We start from the raw sequence: 22,108 nt of genomic DNA, 5'->3' as shown, positions 1-22,108 counted from the left end.
GCAAAAAAAGATTGTTGTATAAAATGCCAAATTTCTCGTCAGAGTTAATTACAAGGCAAGGCTGCAAGAGAAGTGTACCATCCCCGCTAGTATAGATCCTCTGGATGTGAATAACATTTGCGATGGGTGTCGTGACCTCGTAAAAATCGTCTCCACTGACAAGATGAGACAATTGTTATAAAGACAGTTCTAACTAGGGATGTAATTTAATCTGCTCATGTTAATGTTAGCCGTTTCAGCAGCGGGGCTTTTCAGAGGGCAATTAAGGTTTGTTCACTACTTTTGTTCAGAGGAAAATTTCTAATTAAAAAGTATTTGATGGACTACCATGAAAGTTATTAGAGACATTTTGGGTTTTCACAAAAATGTGTCCTTATAGCATCAGAAATTGACTGATATATATTTGAGCAAAATATGTCAACAACTATTAGATGGCCATTGGGGGAATTCCTTCCACTTTTCTGTGGATACTGTTTTTTGTCACATTGCTATCAGATCCAACAAGCGCTTCCTTTTTTTAGTGGTTGGATTGTAATGAAATGTTGGTTCTGTGAGGGGGAATAATCATAACTTTGTGCGCAGACACTGTGTAACAGAGGGTGTTATTCCAAATGTCTTCAAAAAGGGGTGATTTTGCACTGCCCAGAAGCTAAAGTAACCAAGTGTTTTTTAAGGAGGGAAAAAAGCTTTAAGTGTGCATTTCAAAGAGGGCGGCCATCTCTCCGGCTCTCAGTGTTTGGTTTCTCTGGTTTCACTGATAGAGCCATCAAGCTGGAGAAACTCTCATCTCAAGTCTTGCCAGCAAGGCCGGATGTGGATAGCGGGTGCGTGCTCACGCACTTGCATCTGTGCTGTGTCCATCAGCATGTTTGAGGATTGACTAGATTTCTGTCAAGTTGGGAATGTAGTTAACTAACGTCAGCAAATCTCAACGCAGACATCTCTGTCATTTAGCTTGTTTTTCTTTTGTTGCTTTCTGTCCATGTGTTTGTATCCTTTTCCTCTTCTTTATATCATCTTTGGTGTTTTAAATGTGTTATTAAATGCATTTTTGGAAAACCATTGATATTTTCTTACCTTTAAACACTATTTTTCAAATACAATTGGAAAGAGAGAGCGAGATAAAGGAACAAGACAACAGGAGATAAATCCATCGACCGATCTACTTTTGTCTTGCAATGACACATACAAATATTTTGCAGGTCAAAACATCTTTGATATCTTTTTATCTTAGGGTACATGACACTGAGATGTGTATGCAGGTGTGTTGTTCTCTCCTGAGTTCAAGCTTTCTGTTGTTTAAGCATGGTCTGAAACAAGGTGACTCATGCCTTATTTAACCTGAGTCGTCTTCTTCCACACTCCTCCTGTCTCCCTCTTTCTTTCTCTGCCTAATGAGGGATGGCTTGTCTGCTGCATGGCTTAACATGAAGGCTGAGATCTTTTCTGAAGCCCAAATTTAGCATAAACCATGCTATTAAGCCAGGCAAACACATTCATCGGGGGGTCACGGAGAAATGTTAAAACCCGTGGCAAAATGAGAAATGAGGTGTTTACGTCAGTGTCAGACTTGAAAACATGCTGACTATTACCTCCATCTACCTAGATGCACTGTATGCATCTGCATAACGAAGATTAGTGTTTCCATGTGTGGTTCCCATAATACATGTTCTGGTCTGGTATCCCCAGATTACATAGATGGATAGGTGTGTGTGTGTGTGTGTGTGTGTGTGTGTGTGTGTGTGTGTGTGTGTGTGTGTGTGTGTGTGTATGTGCGCATGAACGTGTATGTGTGCTTTGCATTTTGATTGTTTATCAACACTTTTATAACCACTTTAAGCAGTTTTGGATATTAAACTCCAATAATAGATGCACCTCTTAAATTATAGCACTCTGCAAGGCTTTTGGTGTAGTTAGGTTATTCTAGAGCCTGGTGTTTAAGTGAGTTCCTGGGAATAAACAACAATTATAACCTCACCACTACAGGACAGATTTAGCAGAGCTCTGAGATGACAGATAAGAGCAACTGTGCCAGCAAGGTATTTGTTTTTTGTTCCAATGCTGTTTATTAACGCCGCCAACTCATCTCTCTGTGCTGCTGGTAAGTGACTCAGTCCACAGAGCAGAAAGAGATGAATCGTCCCTCTGACTCCTGACCCAGTCCTCCTTTGACACCGACGAAGGGAGATCAGGCAGTGAGACCGCATGTACCACATTACTTTTGCTATACTCCGAAACATGTGGGTCAGCAGACTTTTTACGGATCTGTGCCCACTACTAAAAAGGAACTAATGCGATTCCTAGGGCTGGTCGGGTACTATCGTGCCTTTTGTAAGAACTTCTCCACAGTGGTTGCACGCCTGACTGATTTGCTGAAGGGTACAGTCAAGTTCATTTGGTCTGACCAGTGTCAGGAAGCGTTTGAGAATGTGAGGACCCTGTTGTGCTGTGCACCGGTTCTCGCTGCGCCGCGCCTCGATGAGCCGTTCAAATTGGAGGTTGATGCTAGTCATGTTGGGGCAGGTGCGGTTTTGCTGCAAGAGGTTGAGGGTATTGATAGGTCAGTTTGTTACTTCTCAAGGAAGTTTAATTCGTACCAACTCAATTACTCGACAATCGAAAAGGAGGCATTGGCCTTAATATGGGCCCTCCAGCACTTTGAGGTGTATGTGGGGTTTGGGAGTAGCTCAGTTGTAGTTTATACCGACCATAATCCCCTTACCTTTCTCTGTTCACTTAATTGTCCGAACCGGCGGCTGATGAGGTGGGCCCTGTTCCTGCAGTCCTATAGTTTAGACATTCGGCACATTAAGGGCAAGGACAACGTTGTGGCGGATGCTCTATCTCGTGCCCCGGTGGGGTAGGAAGTCTCCCTGGCTCTGGATAATTGATGTTGTTTTTCGGGGGCCTCCGTTTTAAGGGGGGGGCTGTGATGCCCCTGTGGGTTCATCAGCCGAGAGTGTGGGTGCAGTTGATTGGACTAATTACAGTAACTCAGGGCACCTGTGTCTGGTGCTCTGCAGGTATTTAAAGCCTCTGCTTCTGTCTGTGCTCTCTCTCTCTTTCTTTGTCCTGCAGGCACGCCGGACCTGCTGGGTATATCCTCCTTTACTTAATTTGAGTTGACTTTGATTGGGTTGTGAAAATAAACATCGTCTGTTAAACCGTTATACATGTTGTGACTCCATTTTGTTGTGGCCCTTGGAGCACGGTCGCAACAAATGCTGTTCGGTTAAGGACTACATCCCAAGTGATTTTAAGGAGGAGTATGGTTCTTAAAGAATAAACAGCAGTAATCAATTCTTTAAATTGGCTTGTGATGTGTGGAAGCATTTGAATAGTGTGGTAATTGGAACTAGATAAGATGTTAAGGGAGCACAGCATTTTGGGAAGCATATTTTCAATCTTGAATGTTCAAACAGGTTAAGGATATGTGCATATTCTAGTCCCACGTTTAAAGCATGCTTACACAAAACACCAAATACACATGCAAAGACAGTTTCTTTGTTAAGTCTGCTACATGAAATGTCTGCACAGGCGACTCAACCCTTTCTGACATGCTTTGATAAACCCCTGCTCCATTGCCATGCATTATGCATAGGCCTGCCTCTTAAATCCCACAAATGTAAAAGCTTCCCTTGAAATAGAAGATGTTACTCTGATGCCTTGCCAGAGTGACGTCAGAACTACGTAGACACATTTAGTACATTTACAAAAATGATTTCTTGAGGGGTTTTTTCATCAGTGTTGTCATTTTTTCCATTTAAAAACACAATATGACAGTTATGTGCCAGTTAATTATTTTTTAATTTAGTTGTAGAAATAATATTGCAGCAAACAACAATTAATATAAATGTTTTTCTTTGTCTTACAGAGAGAATGGCTTTGCCTCAGCTGTCAGACCCAAAGAGCCGTGTCGGGCCAGCTGGGAGAAATGCCAGCTCCAGCCATGGTTTCCCCCCAGAAGCAACCACCTTCTCCTGCTCCCTCTTCCACCCCTGCCCCTGCTGCTGTAGATAGAAAACCTTTAGTAGAGGCATCCGACCTAACCCCACCAGCTCCTGATACCAAGGTAGTACCAGAAACCCTTCCCACACTTGATGCATTAATTTCACCTCATCACGATGCCCCTACTCCTGATAGCACCCTTCAGGAAACACCACAAGCAAAAGAACACAATGAACCAATAGCAGCTGAACCAGTGTTTGAGCATATAATTAAACCAGAACAACAAGCTTTCATTTCAGACAGTGTAGCTCAAGTTATCCTTCCAAACCCAGCAGTCAAGCAACAACAGAACAGCTCTGAAGAAAGAGCAAATGACCACTCTCACCCTGAGACAGGGCCACCTGCTGCTGATCAACAAAGTGCAACTGTCAGTGAAATACCAGCAGTTAAGCAACAAGAGAGTAGCTATGAGAAAGCATCAGAGGGCCATCCTCACTCTGAGACAGAGCCATCTAATGTTGAGCAACAAGCACAGAGTGCACCTGTCAGTGAAATCCCAGCAGTTGAGCCACAACAAAGTAACCCTGAGAATTTGGCAGAGAACTTGTCTCCCCCTGTGAAAAGTGAGACACAACATATATTGATTTATACAGGTTTAGACAAGACAGTCCCTGCTGAGATAGAAACAGAGCCAAATCCAAAGATTACCCAAAGTGAGGCTGCTGCTCCCCTGACAGTTAATGAGAAAGTGGAGTCCACACCAGAAAATCTTCTGGAACTGACAACTAATTCAGTTGAGCCACAACCCAACTTAATCCAAACAACAGTCTCACAGGAAGTCCCTGTTCAGCTTGATCCAAAACTAGATTATTTAGCTACGAATGTAAAAGATGACACAATAACAGAAGCAGAAGTTGCGATGCCAAGTGAGGAACGCCAGATAGGTGAAGCTACTCTGGCAAGTCAAACTCCATCAACTACAGTAGACTTAGATTTTAATGTGGAGCAAACGGAAGTGACATTTGAGGTTGGCAGTGTAGCACCTGATGTCGATAATGAAATTACTGAAGAAATCAAGGTAGAACCAGAACCTATGATAAATAATCCAGTATGCAGTGAAGGTGTTCCTTCCTCTGCAGTTGAGGTTGCAGTAAATGTAGCTCCTGTTGACAACGTTGAAGTCCCTAAACCTGATCAGACCCAGCAAGAATTAAACCAAGAGACAGCTAAATGCATTGAATCTGAGAGTTTTTCAGACAACACATATCCTGTTTTAGCTTCAGAGGAGGAAAGTCCGGTAAATAAAGTGGAAAACAACCCCATAGGTAAAGAGGTGAAGCCTACTCCACTTGACCCAGACGAAAATACACCTCATGTTGCTCCAGTTGAAGGACAAACCAAAGTTATGGAAGAAGCAACAGAGGAAAAAAACTATGAAAATAAAGTTTTTGAAAAAATAATTATTGAAGGGGAAACAGCTAAGCAGAAAATACATGATGAGAAAACAACAGTTGATATGGAAACAGTCAAGGACACTGCAGAAGAAAAAAATATTGAGGAGAACGCTGTTGAAAAGAAACCCATTGAAGTTAGAGCTGTCGAGAAGGCAGGGATTGAGAATAAATCATCTAATGGCAAAGCCTTTGAAGAAGACGGGGTTCAGAATAATGCAGCCGGGGAGAAGGTAATTGAGGCAAGAGCTGACAAAAGGAAAGCTTTCGAAGAAGAGGCAATTGAACAGTACATAGTTGAGAAGGCAAATTACCAGAAACCTCAAAATGAGAAGATTGATAATGCTGAATCAAGTCCAGCCCCCTCATTTACTGAAACAGAGACTGTGTGTCCTGTCATAGAGAAGAAAGAACCAGAACCAGCAAGAGAGCCGGCCCAGACTGTGGCTAAAGAGATCCCAACAGAAGAGATACCGATACACAAAGAGCAAAACACAGGACCAAAGTATGAGCCATCATCTGCTGAGAATAGCATTGTAGAGACAGTTTTACTGCCAGATAAGTCAGAAGAGAAAGAGAAGCCCATGGTCGCAGCAGGGATTTTAGCACAGAGAAAGGAAAAACAGACTCCCATAGATGCAATATTAAAAGGTGATATGGTGTCATCCTCAGCTGTCTTTAGTGAGGCGCAAGTCAGAGATGAAGCCTGTGAGAAGAAACTAATTCACGTAGAAAATACAAACTATTGTATTGCTGAAAATCAACATGAAGGAGAGAGGGAGACATTGGCTCCAATGGGCAGAGATGAGAGACCACTAGAGAAAGTTGCAGAGCAAACAGTTAAAGAGAAGGAAGAAAAACTTGACAAAAAAGTAGTTCAGTCACAGTCTGTTGCTGCCAACATCCAGGAAGTTTCTTCAGTATCAGAGACAAGCATATTCTGTGACAAATATGACAATGCAGAGTGTGATATAGGAAAGGATACAGTATCAAAGCAGGATGAAGTATTAGATGCAGCTTTTAAAAACAGAGATACATTTGCATCAGTAGCTTCAGTCCTTGAAGCAGAACCTGCAATCCCATTGTCTGTAGTTAGTGAGCAGGTCAAAGGCCTGAAAGAGAAGAACACTAACATGGAGGAGAAAAAGGAGATTGTAGCTCAGCCTCTGGAAAAGCCATGTGAAGAAGATGCAGTCTCTGAGATGACCATAGTATTTAGTATAAGTAGTTGTAGATTACAGGATACTCTTACATAATTTGCTTTGATGTGGCTGTATTTAACACATGTATATAGGTACATGTGAATATCAGTTATATGGAAATGGCTGAATACCATTGTGTGAACCATTGAAAGTTAATATTAAAAGCATGTGCAAAATAGAGTCTAATGTTTCGATTTTAGACTGTATGTATCAAAGACCTGAAGAGTGGAAATGTATTTATTGGAAAAATATAGTTTGCAGTTTCTTGGGGATAAAATAATTGTTGTATTTCAATCCAACAGGTGAAAGCAGTGGAGACCTATAAAGATCCTGGAGAGAAAGACATAGCTGCCATGGACAGCAGTCCCACCAGTCCATCAGACCTAGCCAAACTGGAGAGCACAGTCCTACACATTCTTGAGGCCCAGGCGACCATACAACTAAAGGATGAGGAGGAGAAACTAACAGACACCCTGAAGAGCAGACGTAAATTAGAGGTGCTTCCTCTCTCACCTGACTCACCCAGCTCAGATGATGACCGAGACCTTTCTGAGAAGAATACCAAAGGTACCACAAAGAAAAAGGTGCTTGTGCCCATGGATGCCAGGGTGGATTCCCTTGATGATAGCAGTGAAAGCTTTGGAAAAGAAAGCCCGATGTCTGGGGATGATGAGGAATTTATTCGAAAACAGATCATGGAAATGAGTGAAAATGAGGATGCTTCTCCATCTGATGAGGAGAACCTCATCAGACGCAAGATAAGAGAGAATGAGAAGAAACAAATGGAAAAGAAGACAACTGAGGCTGTAGACAGGAGTACATCCGGAAAATCCAGGCGACTTACAAAGAAAAGCACTATAAGTCCAGATGATGAAGAGGGTAAACAACTATGTGGCTCATTAGATGGAACTAATATATACGAAGAGGAAGGACAAGAATTGAAGGAAGGGAGTGGTACTGGAGTTCGCAAATTCCGAACTATGGAACTGAATTCAACCAGCAGCCCGATGCGTATACCTAATGATGATGGAGAGCTTGAAAGCCTCACAGAGTCTCCAGATGATCGGTCTAGAGGTGAGGGATCATCTAGTCTTCATGCATCGAGCTTCACTCCTGGGACATCCCCAACATCCCTCTCATCACTGGATGAAGACAGTGACAGTAGTAGTCCCAGCCATATCCGTTCTAGTGAGGGTAAGCAACACAGGAAAGCTAAACACAGACAACCTGGTCAAATGCTGCCAACTATTGAGGACTCTTCCGAAGAGGAAGAGTTACGGGAAGAAGAGGAGCTGCTCATGGAGCAAGAAAAACAGAAGGGATCAGGGAAAAAGTCCAAGAAAGACAAAGAAGAGATTCGAGCCCAGAGGAGGCGAGAGCGTCCAAAGACACCTCCAAGCAACCTTTCCCCCATTGAAGATGCCTCACCAACAGAGGAACTAAGACAAGAAGCTGAGATGGAGGAAATCAGACGATCATCCTGCTCTGATTTCTCCCCCAGTGTTGAATCGGATTCTGAAGGATTTGAAATCCATGCTGCAAAGATTGCGGCAGTTCAGAAAACCTATCAACTTCCTATATCAGTATCTCTTAACTCCTCAACAGATGATCAACATATTGATCAACAACAGAAACAAACTCTAAAAACTGCTGATGAGGCTTATGAGGAAATAATGCTGAGGGCTAACTCTCCAACACTTGACAAAGGTGAGATTAAACCGGGAAAAGAGTCGCTTTACGGGGGCATGCTGATTGAAGACTATGCCTATGCATCTCTTATTGACAATTCAACAGCTGATCTGGGTGAGCCAGAGAAGATTGTTGTTCCTGCTCAGCCCAAAACACTGAGATCACCAGATGAAGTGTATGAAGACATGATAAAGAAAAGGAAGGAATTCATGCAGCTGGAGCAGGAATATCAAAACATGCATCCAAAAATGGAAAGCACTAATCCAGAAATTGTGTTGCAACCTGCTGAGAATATCTTTTCCAAAAGCACCACAGTAACATTTGGCAAAGATGGGAAGCCTTTGTTAGATGCTGAAACTGCCTATGAAGAGCTAATTAAAAGAGTGCTAACTCCTGGAACAAGTCCAACTCAGCAGGAGCCAGAAATGGAAGCAACTGCATCTAGAAGGGCACTCCACCCCATTCCAGACTTAAAGGTGACGCAGTGCTCTTCTGGAGAGTTGTCCTCTGATGACGAAAGTATAATTAAAAAAGAGGAAAATATAACTGCAGTATCAGAGAAACCTGCAGCTATGGAAACTGAGCAGACAGGGTTTTCCGAGTCCCCTCCATCATCCACATCATGTCAGGAAACTCATACCACACTCCCAGAATCCCAGCTTGATGTTGTTGATTTATCTATTGCACTTGCAAAAACATCAGTCCCAATAATTGGCAGTGTTTCGCCCTTACCCACAGTCCCCCAGTACACATCCTGTATGCCTTGTGTAGTGTCAACTGCCCCACCTTTACCTCCCAAGCCTAGTGTCCTGCATCCGGCTAATTCTCAGGAAAAAGCGGAAGTACCTGTTGCACCACCGCTGCCTCCTCCCACCCCACCAAAACCTACTGTTTTTCCCAGGAAAGCTCCAGTTCCACTTCCACATCAGGCTTCAACAACTCCAATCAGGCCAGAGATAGGGGCTATGACTGCAGCCCAAGGGCCGCCTACAAGACAAGCAGCTACACCAATTTACAAGCCTCATGTTCCCCCTCCTGTTGCCCCAAAGCCTTCCATCCATGCCGGGACTGTGGATAGCCACCGACCAGGACATGCTGTCAAACCACCAATTGCACCAAAGCCTAGCTCCCAGCCTTCTTCACCTGCCCATGTCCCACACCCACTAAGACCCAGTGTACTTCCCACTGGTCCGACTGACATAGCTCTAAATCTGAGTCCTTTGTCTGAGAGCAAGCTATTCCAACCCTCCCCAAAGTCTCCCTGTTCTCCAAGATATGCCAGGAATCGTGAAACATATGTAGTCATAACACTTCCATCTCAGCCCAGCTCTCCAGTAGACAGTATCTTAACTCAGGCTCCCTCTAGCCCTGGCCCAGCATCTCCTTTACGACAAACTCAGCCCCAAAGTTATCACCAACCACAACCAAAACTTCCATCTTATCCACAGCAGCATCCACAACCAACCCCTCCTCAAACAACCAGAGTGCCTCTGGCATACACACGGGTCACAGAATCCATTGAGAGTCAAGAGTTTTGTTGCCCAGAAAAACATGTGTCTCGTTCTTGTCATATCATTGAGGCTATATCTGCCTCTGCACAGCCACCTGTGGTTATGCCTAACCTGATCTCTCAAGTGGTCACCACAGAAGTCCAAAGGACCACTGTCTCTGTTGTTCATGAAAGGACACAGCCACCAGTGCCAGCTCCAAGGGCAAATGGTGTCCCGATTTCAATGGAGAAACCTAAGCCCCAATTGCCAGCACAGAATGGACAGGCCGTCCAACTTTTTGAGGTGGTAGATCTTAGGACTGTAAAGGTGGACCCACAATCAGACATGAATGGTGTGGATCTTTCTGCTGGCCCAGACTCAAAACACCAGTTCTTTGCAACTGAAGTCAGTCATCAGAACAGTGCAGTGCAGTCTGCTGTGGTCAATCTCAGTGCCGAATCATCCACTGTTTCTATAGTGACTGATAGTATCACCATTGTGACCTGTGCTGCCACAATTGAACAATTGAACAATGTAGACACCTCTCAAGTATCTTCAGTGCCCCTTCAGTTAACAAAAAATAAAGCATTTGAACCTGTTTCTCAAATCATATATCAGCCTATTGATTCTCAGTTTACAACTCCTGCTGGTATAGAAATCCCTATTAACCTATCAATTGGATCAAGCACATTTGGAGGAACTTTCCAGACCACTCCTGTCACTATTGCACCCATTTGTATTGCATGTGGTGTTGACAATGGATTAACTCTGGGTGGAACCACAGTGGCTGGAGCCGTTGACCTTAGCACAACAAAAACATTCAACACTATGGTATTAGTGGATGCTGCCTCTGCAGAGGTAGTTACAGCTGTAATCACAGATGGCGATGGCAAACCAGTGGATCTGACTGCCGGAAACAGAGCTGTATGCTGTGATGTTGTGTACAAGCTACCATTTGCAGGAAGCTGCACTACTCAGCAACCTCCAACACCTCTGCCTGAAGATCGTTTTGGATATCGTGATGACCATTACCAGTATGACCGATCCCCTTACGGCATGAAAGGGTTTGGTGGAATAAAACCGTCAATGTCAGACACTAACCTAGCAGAGGCTGGCCTATTCTTTTACAAGAGTAAGAACAGCTATAATTTCAGTGGTACCACAGAGTGTGCAGTAGATCTTACCTCAGCAAAGATTTCGGATGCAGGTCAGTGCAGTGACATTGCAGACTTGTCACTTAAATTTCACTTTGAACTGCCTCGACTCATTCATGGCTGACGTGGAATTTTTTCTTGGTGTCTTTTTCTTTTGCATGGACTATTGTTTTTTGGGTTCATTTATTTTATAATTTTTTGCCCTTTCACCGTCATATGTGCCTGCATGCTGTTGCTGTACATCTTGTTTGAACTTGTTGCACTTCTCAACATTGGATTTCCTTTCCCTTTTCCACTTTTTTTCATTATTTAGATATGGCATGGCTTGCTTCAACATTGAATAAGTCTGCATTCTTTGGACTCAACTGATATTTTTGACTTTTGACAGGTGAAGCTGTTGACTACTCCAAGAAAGGGACTTACGCCGGAATGACAATCCCACCCTATTCACAAGCCAGAGTCACAAGTGCTGTCGGTACACTCTTTGGTACAAGCAGTGTCTTAAGGTCATCAAATGGGGAGGTCTATTCCTCTGTTGCAGCACCAATTCCTTCTACGAATGCTATTACCACCCAACCTGGGTCTATCTTTAGTACAACGCAAAATACACTTTCAGGTATGCATACCAGCGATACAATGCCTTCCCTGTCCAACCTCCAAAACTTAACACTTACAAGGTCCCATAGTTTCCTGTCCACCCTCTCCTCTTCTGCAACAGAGGAACAAGGAGATGCCCCACTTAATCTGGAGATCTCTAGAGATGGTAGTACTACTGCTGTTGGCAGAGGAATAACCTCTTTATCCCTTGACACATACACTGATGTATCCCTGGAGGCCATAGCTGCTTCATTGGAGGCTCTGTCTTCACCCATGGTTCCTGGGGATGGCCAGTATCAGGTAGAGCGTGAGAGGCTAGAGATGGAGAAACTCAATCAACAGCGGTTGGCTGAGGAATTGGAGTGGGAGCGCCAAGAGATTCAACGGTTTCGAGAGCATGAACAGCTCTTGGTGCAGAAAGAACTGGAGGAGCTGCAGTCCATGAAGCAGCATATCCTGAACCAACAAGAAGATGAAAGACAGGCTCACCTTATGATGCAGAAAGAAACATATGCCCAACAACAGCAGCAGCTTGAACAGATACAGAGACTCCAAGAGCAGCTGCGCATGCAACTGGAAGAACAAAAGCTTCGTCAGATGTACCCAGGTGGCGACCTACCAGGACATGGCGTGCAGGAGGCACTTGTCTTAGGACCTGATGGCACAGTACTGTCCCGAAAGATCACGGATAGTGGGTGCCAGACAGATGAAGAGGATGAGGCAGTCAGCACAGCTTACACAGCAGGGAGAAAAAAGAAAAGTGCTAAAAAGAGTGTTGACAGTTGTGTGCAGACTGATGATGAAGATCAAGACGAATGGGAGGCTCAGACCAGAAACCGACAAAGCCGGCCACGCACTGCCAGGGGTGATAGGGCTGGGCAGTCAGATATGTCTCTTAAAGCCCACACTGAGATTTCTATACAAACAGATACAGAAGGGAACATTCGAATAGACTCCAGGCTGGAGCTGTCTGACTCTAAAAAAACCTCACCAAAGAATCGACCCACCCCCTTAGAAATAGGCCAGTCTCCTAACCTCAAAGTTGATTCCTCTACACTTCAGACCCCTCCTAAATCTCTTAACGTGCTCTATTCCCCCATATCTCCCTGTATATCCCCGAGCAAATCCCTTGAGTTTGTTTCCTATGAGAAATCATTGGGTGATACAAGCCCACAAAAGCTTAGAGGAAGTACAGATCCATCAAAAACCTCCCCAGCAAGTCCCAGGGGACCCAAAGCCATGCAGAGATCCATGTCTGACCCTAAGCCCATGAGTCCAACAGGAGAAGAAAGGGCAACATGTGGCACCCAGTATGGTGATACTGTAAGTACTATCACCTAATACCTTTCCTTAGTTTTGGCATGTTATACCATTACGTATCCCACTAAATGTTTTAGGCCTGTCATTTGTTTAAATGAGATCCACTTACAGTACAGTTATAGTTAAATCTGATAATTTTACTTACAGATGAATAAATGGTTATTCAGTGCAACCAAGAAACAATAGGGAATCACCTTAGACTATGTGTATATTATTACTGAGCATTGATGCAAAAAGACAAGTTTCTTGCAAAACCAACAAAACCATATGTTGTGGCATGATGGCGCAGGGGTCCACAGTAGAAGATGGCATTTTCTCGATGATTGCCTGAGAAAGCATGCACACTATCCACTATGTTGTTCGATACTGCTGCCATTTTTCTTTTACACAGTTGGTCTTAGAAGGGTTGGTTCCCTTAGGTTTCTGCACAATGACAGATATACTCCTAAAAAGGTGGATGGGTCAAATGTAGAGGCAACAAAATAACAATTTGAATGGGAATTCAAGAGAAAACCATCTTTATGTAGTCTTGAGTATGGCACACACGCCAATGTGGTTATAACTAAGTCAACCTAATGCTTGACATGGCAGATGTGCTCCATTATTTATTATTGTGATGACTACATAAGTGACTGACTCGTTTATTTTGGGGATTAAGAAAACCTACAGTCTAAATTATTGTCTTGTTCACTTTTCCTCCAGGGTAAAGGCTCAGGTGGCACATCAACAGGCACTCAAAAGAAGGTGAAGAGGACTCTCCCAAATCCACCATCAGAGGACGAGTCAACAACGAGTGGTCAGACAGCAACCACCACTGGTTCGGCCCGTCGAAGAATGTGCCGCAATTCCAACATGGCACGTGCTAAAATCCTGCAAGACATTGATCGTGAGCTAGATCTCGTTGAACGTGAGTCTTCCAAGCTCCGCAAAAGACAAGCAGAGCTCGATGAGGAGGAGAAAGAGATTGATGCCAAGCTTAGGTACTTGGAGATGGGCATTAATCGTAGAAAAGATGTGCTACTGATAGAGAGAGAGAAGAGAGAAAGGGCATATTTACAGAGTGTTGCAGAAGACAGAGACTACATGTCAGACAGTGAGGTTAGTAACATCCGAGAGACAAGGGGTGGGCTTGGAAGTGGTGAAGATGAGGAGATTGAAAGTCACGGTCTTGAACGTCCCAGAACAGCTCCCCAGTCGGAATTGGATGAATTTGTTCCACCTCAAACTAAACATGAGTATGGTAAATACAGCCAGTACCAATACAATCAAAACCAATACCAGCAGTCTCTCTACCAGACTCCCCAGTCCTATCAATCCCATTCTCTCTACTCCTCTGTCCCCTCCCTCACTAGCGCCCAGCAGCAGAGTTACCATCAGATGCTCCTGTTGCAGCAGAAAGCTGCCAGACAAGCAGCCCTCCTCTTAGAGCTGGATGCAACTAGATATGATGTCATTAGCCGCCAGCCTGATCCTACATCATCAGCTTACCTGGGAGTCACTTATGACAAATATGGCAACCACCTTGACCTTCGAGCCTTGGATGTTGGAAGTATTGCACGTAGCCCCATGTCAAATGTCTCTGATTCCTATTATACAGATGTAGATCCCCATACACCTCGGAGTTACATGTTGTTGGAAGATGCTGCAGAACTGGCTAAGGGCTCCACAGGTATGTCTTCATCTTACAGTCTGGCTGAGAGAGAGCTGGCCAAAGCAGAGAAGCTGCTGCGTAGGAGTGCTGCAGATCTGGGATCTACTGACTATCTGGGATCCACCTCTAGACTCCATACTTTTGGAAAGACTCCTGATGAAGAGGATACAATGGAGGAACCTTACGAACTAAAACTCCTTAAGCAGCAGCTTAAGCAAGAATTCAGGAGAAGTACTGGTGGGACAGAAAATCTAGAACAATTGACTGGCCTCTCCCAGCACTACTATACCCCAAGCTCTAGCCTCTCTAGTTACTCCCAAAGACACTATCCAAAGTCAGACAAGTACAGTATCAGTCGACTTACTCTGGAGAAACAGGCAGCTAAACAGCTCCCTGCATCAATGCTGTACCAAAAACATAACGCACCATTGATTGATCCAAAGATCTCTTCCAAGTATTCATCTATTACAGACAACAGGGGTTTGGAGACAGACTATAACAGCTATCTTGGGTCTACCAGTGCATCTGCAAGATCTAGCCGACTCTCGCAAGATGAGATTACCTTCGGCCTTCGTAAGAATATTGCAGAGCAACAAAAATACCTGGGGTCCACCTTGGGTGCCAACTTGGCTGGGTCACTAAATTTGGGCCAGAGCCTAGGTTTGGATTCTGCTTACCCTAGTGGTAGTCGCTCAAGACCCTCATCCAGGCCCACATCTTGCTATGGCCTGGACTTGTCTATTAAAAGAGACCCTTCCAGCTCTTCGCTGAGGCTTAAAGGGGATGGTGAAACATCTGGAGATGTACCAAGCTATCAAACCCCGTCTGGTCGCACCAAACCTAATAGCCTTCCCATTGTGCAAAGTGGCCGTGGCCGATTACCCATTGTGGCTCAAAACTCGGAGGAAGAGAGCCCATTGAGCCCTGTTGGTCAACCTATGGGCATGGCCCGTGCATCAGCGGGACCTCTACCACCCATCTCAGCTGATTCAAGGGACCAGTTTGGTTCCTGTCTGTCCTTGCAGGACTCCCAGCAGCAGCAACATATCAGGGAAGAACCAACCAGGGGTAGGGGTTATGTGCTGCTGGATGACCTTCAGGGCACCATGTCAGATAGTGAAGGTAAAAAACTAAGTTGTTACATTGTCAAAATTTTACTGTTACAAGTTTCATTCTGTACAGTATTTGGCTATGGTTTATGTTTTATGTGTATGCTATTAAGCTTTTGTGTATTTGTTGAATGTCTGCATGTGTCTTACCTTAACTTTGATGAATATATTCTCTATCTCTTTTTGGGTGTCTGTACTTTTGGTCAATCAGTTGATATCTAGTGTACATGCATGCCTTTGTACATTGTTCTCTGTCTTATAGGTTGTGCTTGGATGTATCTTTATGCATGCACTGTATTTGTGTCTGCATGCCAGATTTTGTGTAATGTTTTCTCACAATAGTTCATTGCGTGACACCGTACGGTCTCTCCGTTTTACCTACATTATGTGGGAAGTTACATAATTGATAGAGAATTCGGTGAAATGGACCAGTTTTTAACAATTTGTCTTCAAACAGTACACTGTAAGAACACAGCCAAATAATTATATTTAGGGATTCTACAATAGCTGATGTGCAATGTGGATATTATATTTAGTGTTGGTGTATTTCATCCTATAAGTGTGTAAATATGTGGCTTGAATTATGTTGACACCCAACTATAGGCAAGATCAAAACGTTACGTAACTCTGACACAGCTAGAACATATTAGCAGGATACTGACTTTTTTTTAAAATACATTATAATATCGTTGCAACACTTGTATGTAATAAATAGAAAACTTAACTTGCATGTCTTATTGTGAATCCTTGCTTTTATTCTGACGTATGGATGCCGATTAACCTATCTGTACAGTTTCTTTATACTGCATGTCTAGGGTTTTACTATTTTTTCTGAGTTTCGTAATTTTAAAACAGGAAACAGTAATGCAAAAAAAACTCAGCAATTTCTATGCAAACATTCACTTTTGCTTCTTTATCTTTTTGTCCTTGTTACTTACTGAAAGCATACAGTATTCTGAGCGGTCATCACTACATTTTTTAAATGTACTGAACAGTGTTTTGTTCCAACCTACGAAGAATTATTTGGTTTTGTTTCAAGCAAGAATATAATGTTTAGGTAAATCTCCTTTTACTGCTGTTTTGCTTAGTAAAAGCCATTAATTCAATACAATGCTACACTAACTAATAGTAATGACTTAAACCATCTTATCAAACTAATTTGTGTTTGATACATTTTTTATGCAGCAACGACTTGGTCGGTTTCCAAACTGTTTACTGTGATAGTATGAAAAGGGAAACAAAATGTGGTAGATATAGTGCAATAAGATACTAATAGATGTACAATATTTGAACTCTTTTACGTAAACAGCATGCAGCATAACTACTAATATATTCATATGGATACAATCATTTTTCAATGTAAATCCATTTGCCTTGATTCCAGCCCTAAGTGATTCCATGATGGCTTTGAACAGAGACGATGCAACCAATGGTAGAGTATTAGTTCAGTTCTCTAATCATCCATCAGTTAACATATTCACTTGCACTTCAAGTCAAATGCATTTTACTATAAAATGATGAGCCATTGTTGGGAGGCTTAAGACATTTGTAAAGTAGCAAATGAATACTGATTTAATTAGCAATACAAACAAGTTTTAATGATTTGACATTGTACAAATCTCATCTATAAATAGCATTTTTTTTTACTGTACTGATACTCAATGTTTTAGAAGAAATACATTATCGTTCCTAACAATTGTAGTGACATTTATTTTTTCAGAAAACTAACATTATAGGTTTAAATAACGCCAACATACATCCTACAATAACCTTGTTTTTATTCTGTCAAACTGCATTATATCTGCCTATTTTACAATACCTGTGTAACCTGTTGTGTTGCTTGGCATCTATTCTCCTTTTCACAAGAAAGTTAACTAACTTTCTCTCTGGCCATTGTTTTTCTCTTATTTCTTTGTAATCACAATTATAGACTTTTCATAAATTGAATTCTGCCTAACCACATGTAATAATCGTTCCAGTATATACACTGATATATATATATATATATATATATATATATATATATATATATATATATATATATTCTAAAGTATATATAGATATATTGATTCTAAAGTTGTGCTTGTTTTTATCCCTGAAGCCTACCACCTAAGACAAGAGGAGACAGACTGGTTTGACAAACCTAGGGATGGGCGATCAGAGAATGGACAAGAAAAGAGACAGGTGAAGCAGGAAACACAAACGCATGCTGTACATGCAGACACTAGAAAAGTTTTCGCATGCACTGAATAGTAACAAGTAATAATGAAATACATGCACTTATAGTCAATCACCTGAATATACATATATATGACATGTCCACGTTGCATTTACCTTGTACAGGACTGTCTCAGAAAATTAGAATATTGTGATAAAGTTCTTTATTTTCTGTAATGCAATTAAAAAACAAAAATGTCATGCATTCTGGATTCATTACAAATCAACTGAAATATTGCAAGCCTTTTATTCTTTTAATATTGCTGATTATGGCTTACAGCTTAAGAAAACTCTAAAATCCTATCTCATAAAATTTGAATATTTCCTCAGACCAAGTAAAAAAAAGATTTATAACAGCAAAACAAAATCAAACATTTGAAAATGTGTTTCCAGGTGTTTCGAGTTAATTAGACGATTCAAGTGATTTGTTTAATACCCTACTAGTATACTTTTTCATGATATTCTAATATTTAGAGATAGGATATTTGAGTTTTCTTAAGCTGTAAGCCATAATCAGCAATATTAAAAGAATAAAAGGCTTGCAATATTTCAGTTGATTTGTAATGAATCCAGAATGCATGACATTTTTGTTTTTTTAATTGCATTACAGAAAATAAAGAACTTTATCACAATATTCTAATTTTCTGAGACAGTCCTGTATATACTGTACATGAAATCTCACCATTGTTTATGGGCCACAGGGAAAAGGCCTGTACCCCTTCCCTCACCTCTGGGTCAAACTGCTGAGGGATCCCAAAGACCGCAGTGTCTCAGGTAAAGTATTACAAAGAACAAAAGTAGAATACACAGAGCATTTATAACAAGTGAATGTTTTATTGACTGGGATGCATGCAATAAACGATGCACTGTTTACAGCACACACATATCATTACCTTTATTTCATTTAAATGTTTGTAACAAAGAAAAATGTACTTAAAAAGAAAGAAAAATGTAAAATGTTCACATTAATATATTGTATAAAAAATAGTCCCATTTGCTTAACAGAGCATGACTACTGTGTGTCATCCATTCTGTTTAATTGATATTCATGCTAGAGTCACTTCCCCTGCCATTACGTTCCATCACACCATTCCTCCAGGCTCCAAGCAGGCAGACATTTCATTTCTTGGCATCCCTTTTGATTTGGCCCTTTTCCACGCTCATCAGTCATTGCTATGCTCAAAATGGCGTATCCCTCACACTCAAGGATTATCTTATGCAAGTAACAAACAGCCCACAAAGGAAGCATTCTGTCTGAAAGGACCAGCTGCTAAACAAACTCATATTATTCTAGCTTCTATGACCGTGTTAAATAGTGTTATATAAAGGAGGTTCTGCCTCTTTGTGTGTGACCTCTGGAGGGAGATGATATGTGATTTTTGGATAATCAGTGGATGGGTTGGAATGTATGCTGTTTTCTACCGTTCTACAAAGCAATAGCTACAGAAGCAGTGAGAAAATGAATTGAACGTTTTCATTTTAGCCAGTACTAAGTAGTAGAAATGTTGTATAGAAATGTGTATGCCTGTTTAGGCTTATAGGTGCTGCCATATAACCAACATAATACTTCAGAAAATCCACCTTTGAACAAACATGGGAAAATGCCCTAGCAAAATGTGTTCTATTTGAACACATTGTTTTTATCTTTTCGAGTTATCCATCTGTCTGTCTTTTCATATCAATTTTGTGAATTCTTATCTCGTGAAAACTTTAAGGGAATTTATCCAAATTTGGAAATCCAACTGGACCTCTTTCTGTGATCTCAAACACATTATGACAATATCACACAACTGTGTAGTCGGATAAATCTGCAACTCGACACAGTTGGCAGAGGCATACATCTGTGGGATGGTATTGCTAGTCCGTTTAAAGGAATTAAAAACATTTTGTTTTTACTATTTGCATTATTTTTAGTGATAGGGATTCAATGAATTTAGGTTATTTGCAGTAATGTATTTTGACTTGGTATGGCAGTATATATATGTGTCCATATTTTCTCTTTCTTTTTTGTGTTGTTGAAAAGAAATAGTAGATGTTAAATGCCAATGGGACTAGTGACTAATTGATATTGCCACTCACCAGTCTTTTCTTTTGGTTTTTAACAGGAAATGGTCTGGGTATCCGTGTGGTTGGAGGGAAAGAAGTCCCTGGCAGTAATGGAGATATTGGAGCCTATGTTGCCAAAGTCCTACCTGGTGGAGCTGCAGAACAAACTGGAAAGATTCTTGAAGGTAAGCTCATTTACCAAATTAAACTTAAACTTCCCATGATGTCAATGCTTGGAAAAGTCTGACAGCAAAGGATTTAGCAGGCAGTGTCATTCTAAGACGGTCCTTGTTATTATTTTTTTATTTGCAGCGAAGTTTCACAACTTGTTATCGTTCACACTGTTACTTTAAACTGCTTTCGACCAATACATTCATACCTTGATGGAAACATTGGGGTCAGTAGAGTTATATATCCATCCCCTGCTTCTGCATTAATCCTTTGCTCCCTGCTACTTTAAAATGATCAGCCATCATTGTACAGAAAGAAGACAATGGTACAGGCTCAAGCTGTTGATGATTATTCAGTCCAATAGTCAAGATGCATCTGTGGTGTTCTTAGCCCTAAGGACAACTCAACCTTGATAACAGCTGAAAGCCTGTCATCAATACTGAGCAGAATGGCTGCAAAGTATTTGGTTCTGCCAGTGGGAACACGTCATCTCACCGTCATCTGTGGTATAAGAGCAACGTTGTCACGTTCAACAAGCGTACTCTGTGTCACTTAGTGTACGAGTACATTCTTGTTTGTCTTCTCACTGGAATTCAAGTTTCTTCGAATGTGTGCAAACTGCAACACACATGTAAGCCACAAAGTGTGAACAATTTGATTGATATTATTCTGGTGAAACTACAATAGCCACCCTGTCACTCACACATGCAGCTCGAGAGTATCGTCGCAAACGGAGCATCCTGATGAGCTGTTTAAAGCCTTGTAAGTCCTGCTTGTGTGCAGTGGGTTTGCTGTGCTGTGTGGATGCATATGAGCTTTCATTGCTGCATTCAACGTAAATTAATGATCAGTCCCCTCTAAGAGACGTTTGTCTTTGCTGGATGAGACGAGTGAAACTAGTTTCTTATTGGTTTGTTTATTCTTTCCAGCCCATAATGCATCATGTCGATATTTCCCCACAAGTTTTATAGCTGAAATTACATGATGCCGTTTCCAGGGTGCTTTCAAACCAGTTCTGTGCCCGAGTGCTCCACGAGCAGCCTGTCACACAGCTGCTGTTTGGGCTGTCACCAGCATGTAGCTCCAGTTTTGGCTTGCAGTCTGATGCATGACGTTTGAGTACAAGAATCAAAAGTGTATTGTTGTACTGTTTATTTAATCAAAGAATGGATGTTCGACCCTAATTTGGTCCCTCATTTTGGTCAACGAGAATTGAATTTAAAATTGAATTGATCCCTTTAGTCTTTTAAAGAGCTACTTATTTAAAAGCCCTTCATTCAGTTTAAGGTGAAGTGTTTGTATTTACAGACATTCTTTAAATATGCTGTATTTGTTATGGTTTTCTTGTGTGTATGACTGTGTGCCATTGTGTTATTGTGTATAGGAATGCAAGTGCTGGAGTGGAGTGGTGTTCCTTTGACGGGGAAAACCTATGAAGAGGTACAAGGGCTGGTTGGGCAGCCATGCAGTGAGGCAGAAGTGTGTGTCAGACTGTGAGTATAAACTTCTACCTTTCTCTCCCGTGTTCTATAATTAGCAATCCACACTCATCCTTTCATTTATTTATGTTCTTCCTCATTCTCTAATCATCGACATCATCTTAAATTTCCTTCTTCATTTTCCCGATGTCATCTTATGCTCTTTCTTTTTTCCAGGTAGTCATGACTTGAAAAAAGTTAAACCCACATATTACACATTGAATTCTAAGAAACATTATGTCTTAAAAATATTACCTGATTTACCATTTTAAATGTTTAGTAAGTAAATCCCGATTAAATATGCCAACCCTGAATGTAGTAAGTAAGTAACTCATCTTTATCGTATATATATATATATATATATGGTGCATATTTTCTCTTTTCTACTTTAATTATCTTAATTATATGTCAAATGTTCCCTTCTGTCAGTGATCTAAACATGCTGGCTGAGTCTGACGGTTCCAGCCACCTGGATTTCCAGGAGCACAGCAAAGGTAAGCTACAGTATTTGTGTTACTTTAACACCAACATGTGATTGCTGCTTATTTCTTTTCCCCCACAACTCTCTATGTCTTCTCAATATTT

The 22,108-nt window shown here is 41.6% G+C and overlaps 1 protein-coding gene across 1 annotated transcript in view; it reads left to right on the top strand.

Annotated features, from left to right (window-relative positions):
* The window catches only part of pcloa (piccolo presynaptic cytomatrix protein a), a 61,221-nt gene that overhangs the window by 23,430 nt on the left and 15,683 nt on the right, over positions 1 to 22,108 (top strand). Inside the window, exons 4-13 of the mRNA XM_056425459.1 lie at positions 3,875 to 4,072; positions 6,904 to 10,987; positions 11,323 to 12,854; positions 13,554 to 15,624; positions 16,996 to 17,043; positions 17,713 to 17,795; positions 18,530 to 18,602; positions 19,934 to 20,059; positions 21,430 to 21,538; positions 21,953 to 22,017. Of these exons, the coding sequence (XP_056281434.1) occupies positions 3,875 to 4,072; positions 6,904 to 10,987; positions 11,323 to 12,854; positions 13,554 to 15,624; positions 16,996 to 17,043; positions 17,713 to 17,795; positions 18,530 to 18,602; positions 19,934 to 20,059; positions 21,430 to 21,538; positions 21,953 to 22,017 (8,389 nt within the window). The remainder of the gene's footprint in view (positions 1 to 3,874; positions 4,073 to 6,903; positions 10,988 to 11,322; positions 12,855 to 13,553; positions 15,625 to 16,995; positions 17,044 to 17,712; positions 17,796 to 18,529; positions 18,603 to 19,933; positions 20,060 to 21,429; positions 21,539 to 21,952; positions 22,018 to 22,108) is intronic.

This window comes from Pseudoliparis swirei, chromosome 10, assembly GCF_029220125.1.
Source record: "Pseudoliparis swirei isolate HS2019 ecotype Mariana Trench chromosome 10, NWPU_hadal_v1, whole genome shotgun sequence".
NCBI lineage: Eukaryota > Metazoa > Chordata > Actinopteri > Perciformes > Liparidae > Pseudoliparis > Pseudoliparis swirei.
The sequence above is the reverse complement of the archived record's forward strand: the minus strand, read 5'-3'. Positions and strand labels throughout refer to the sequence as shown.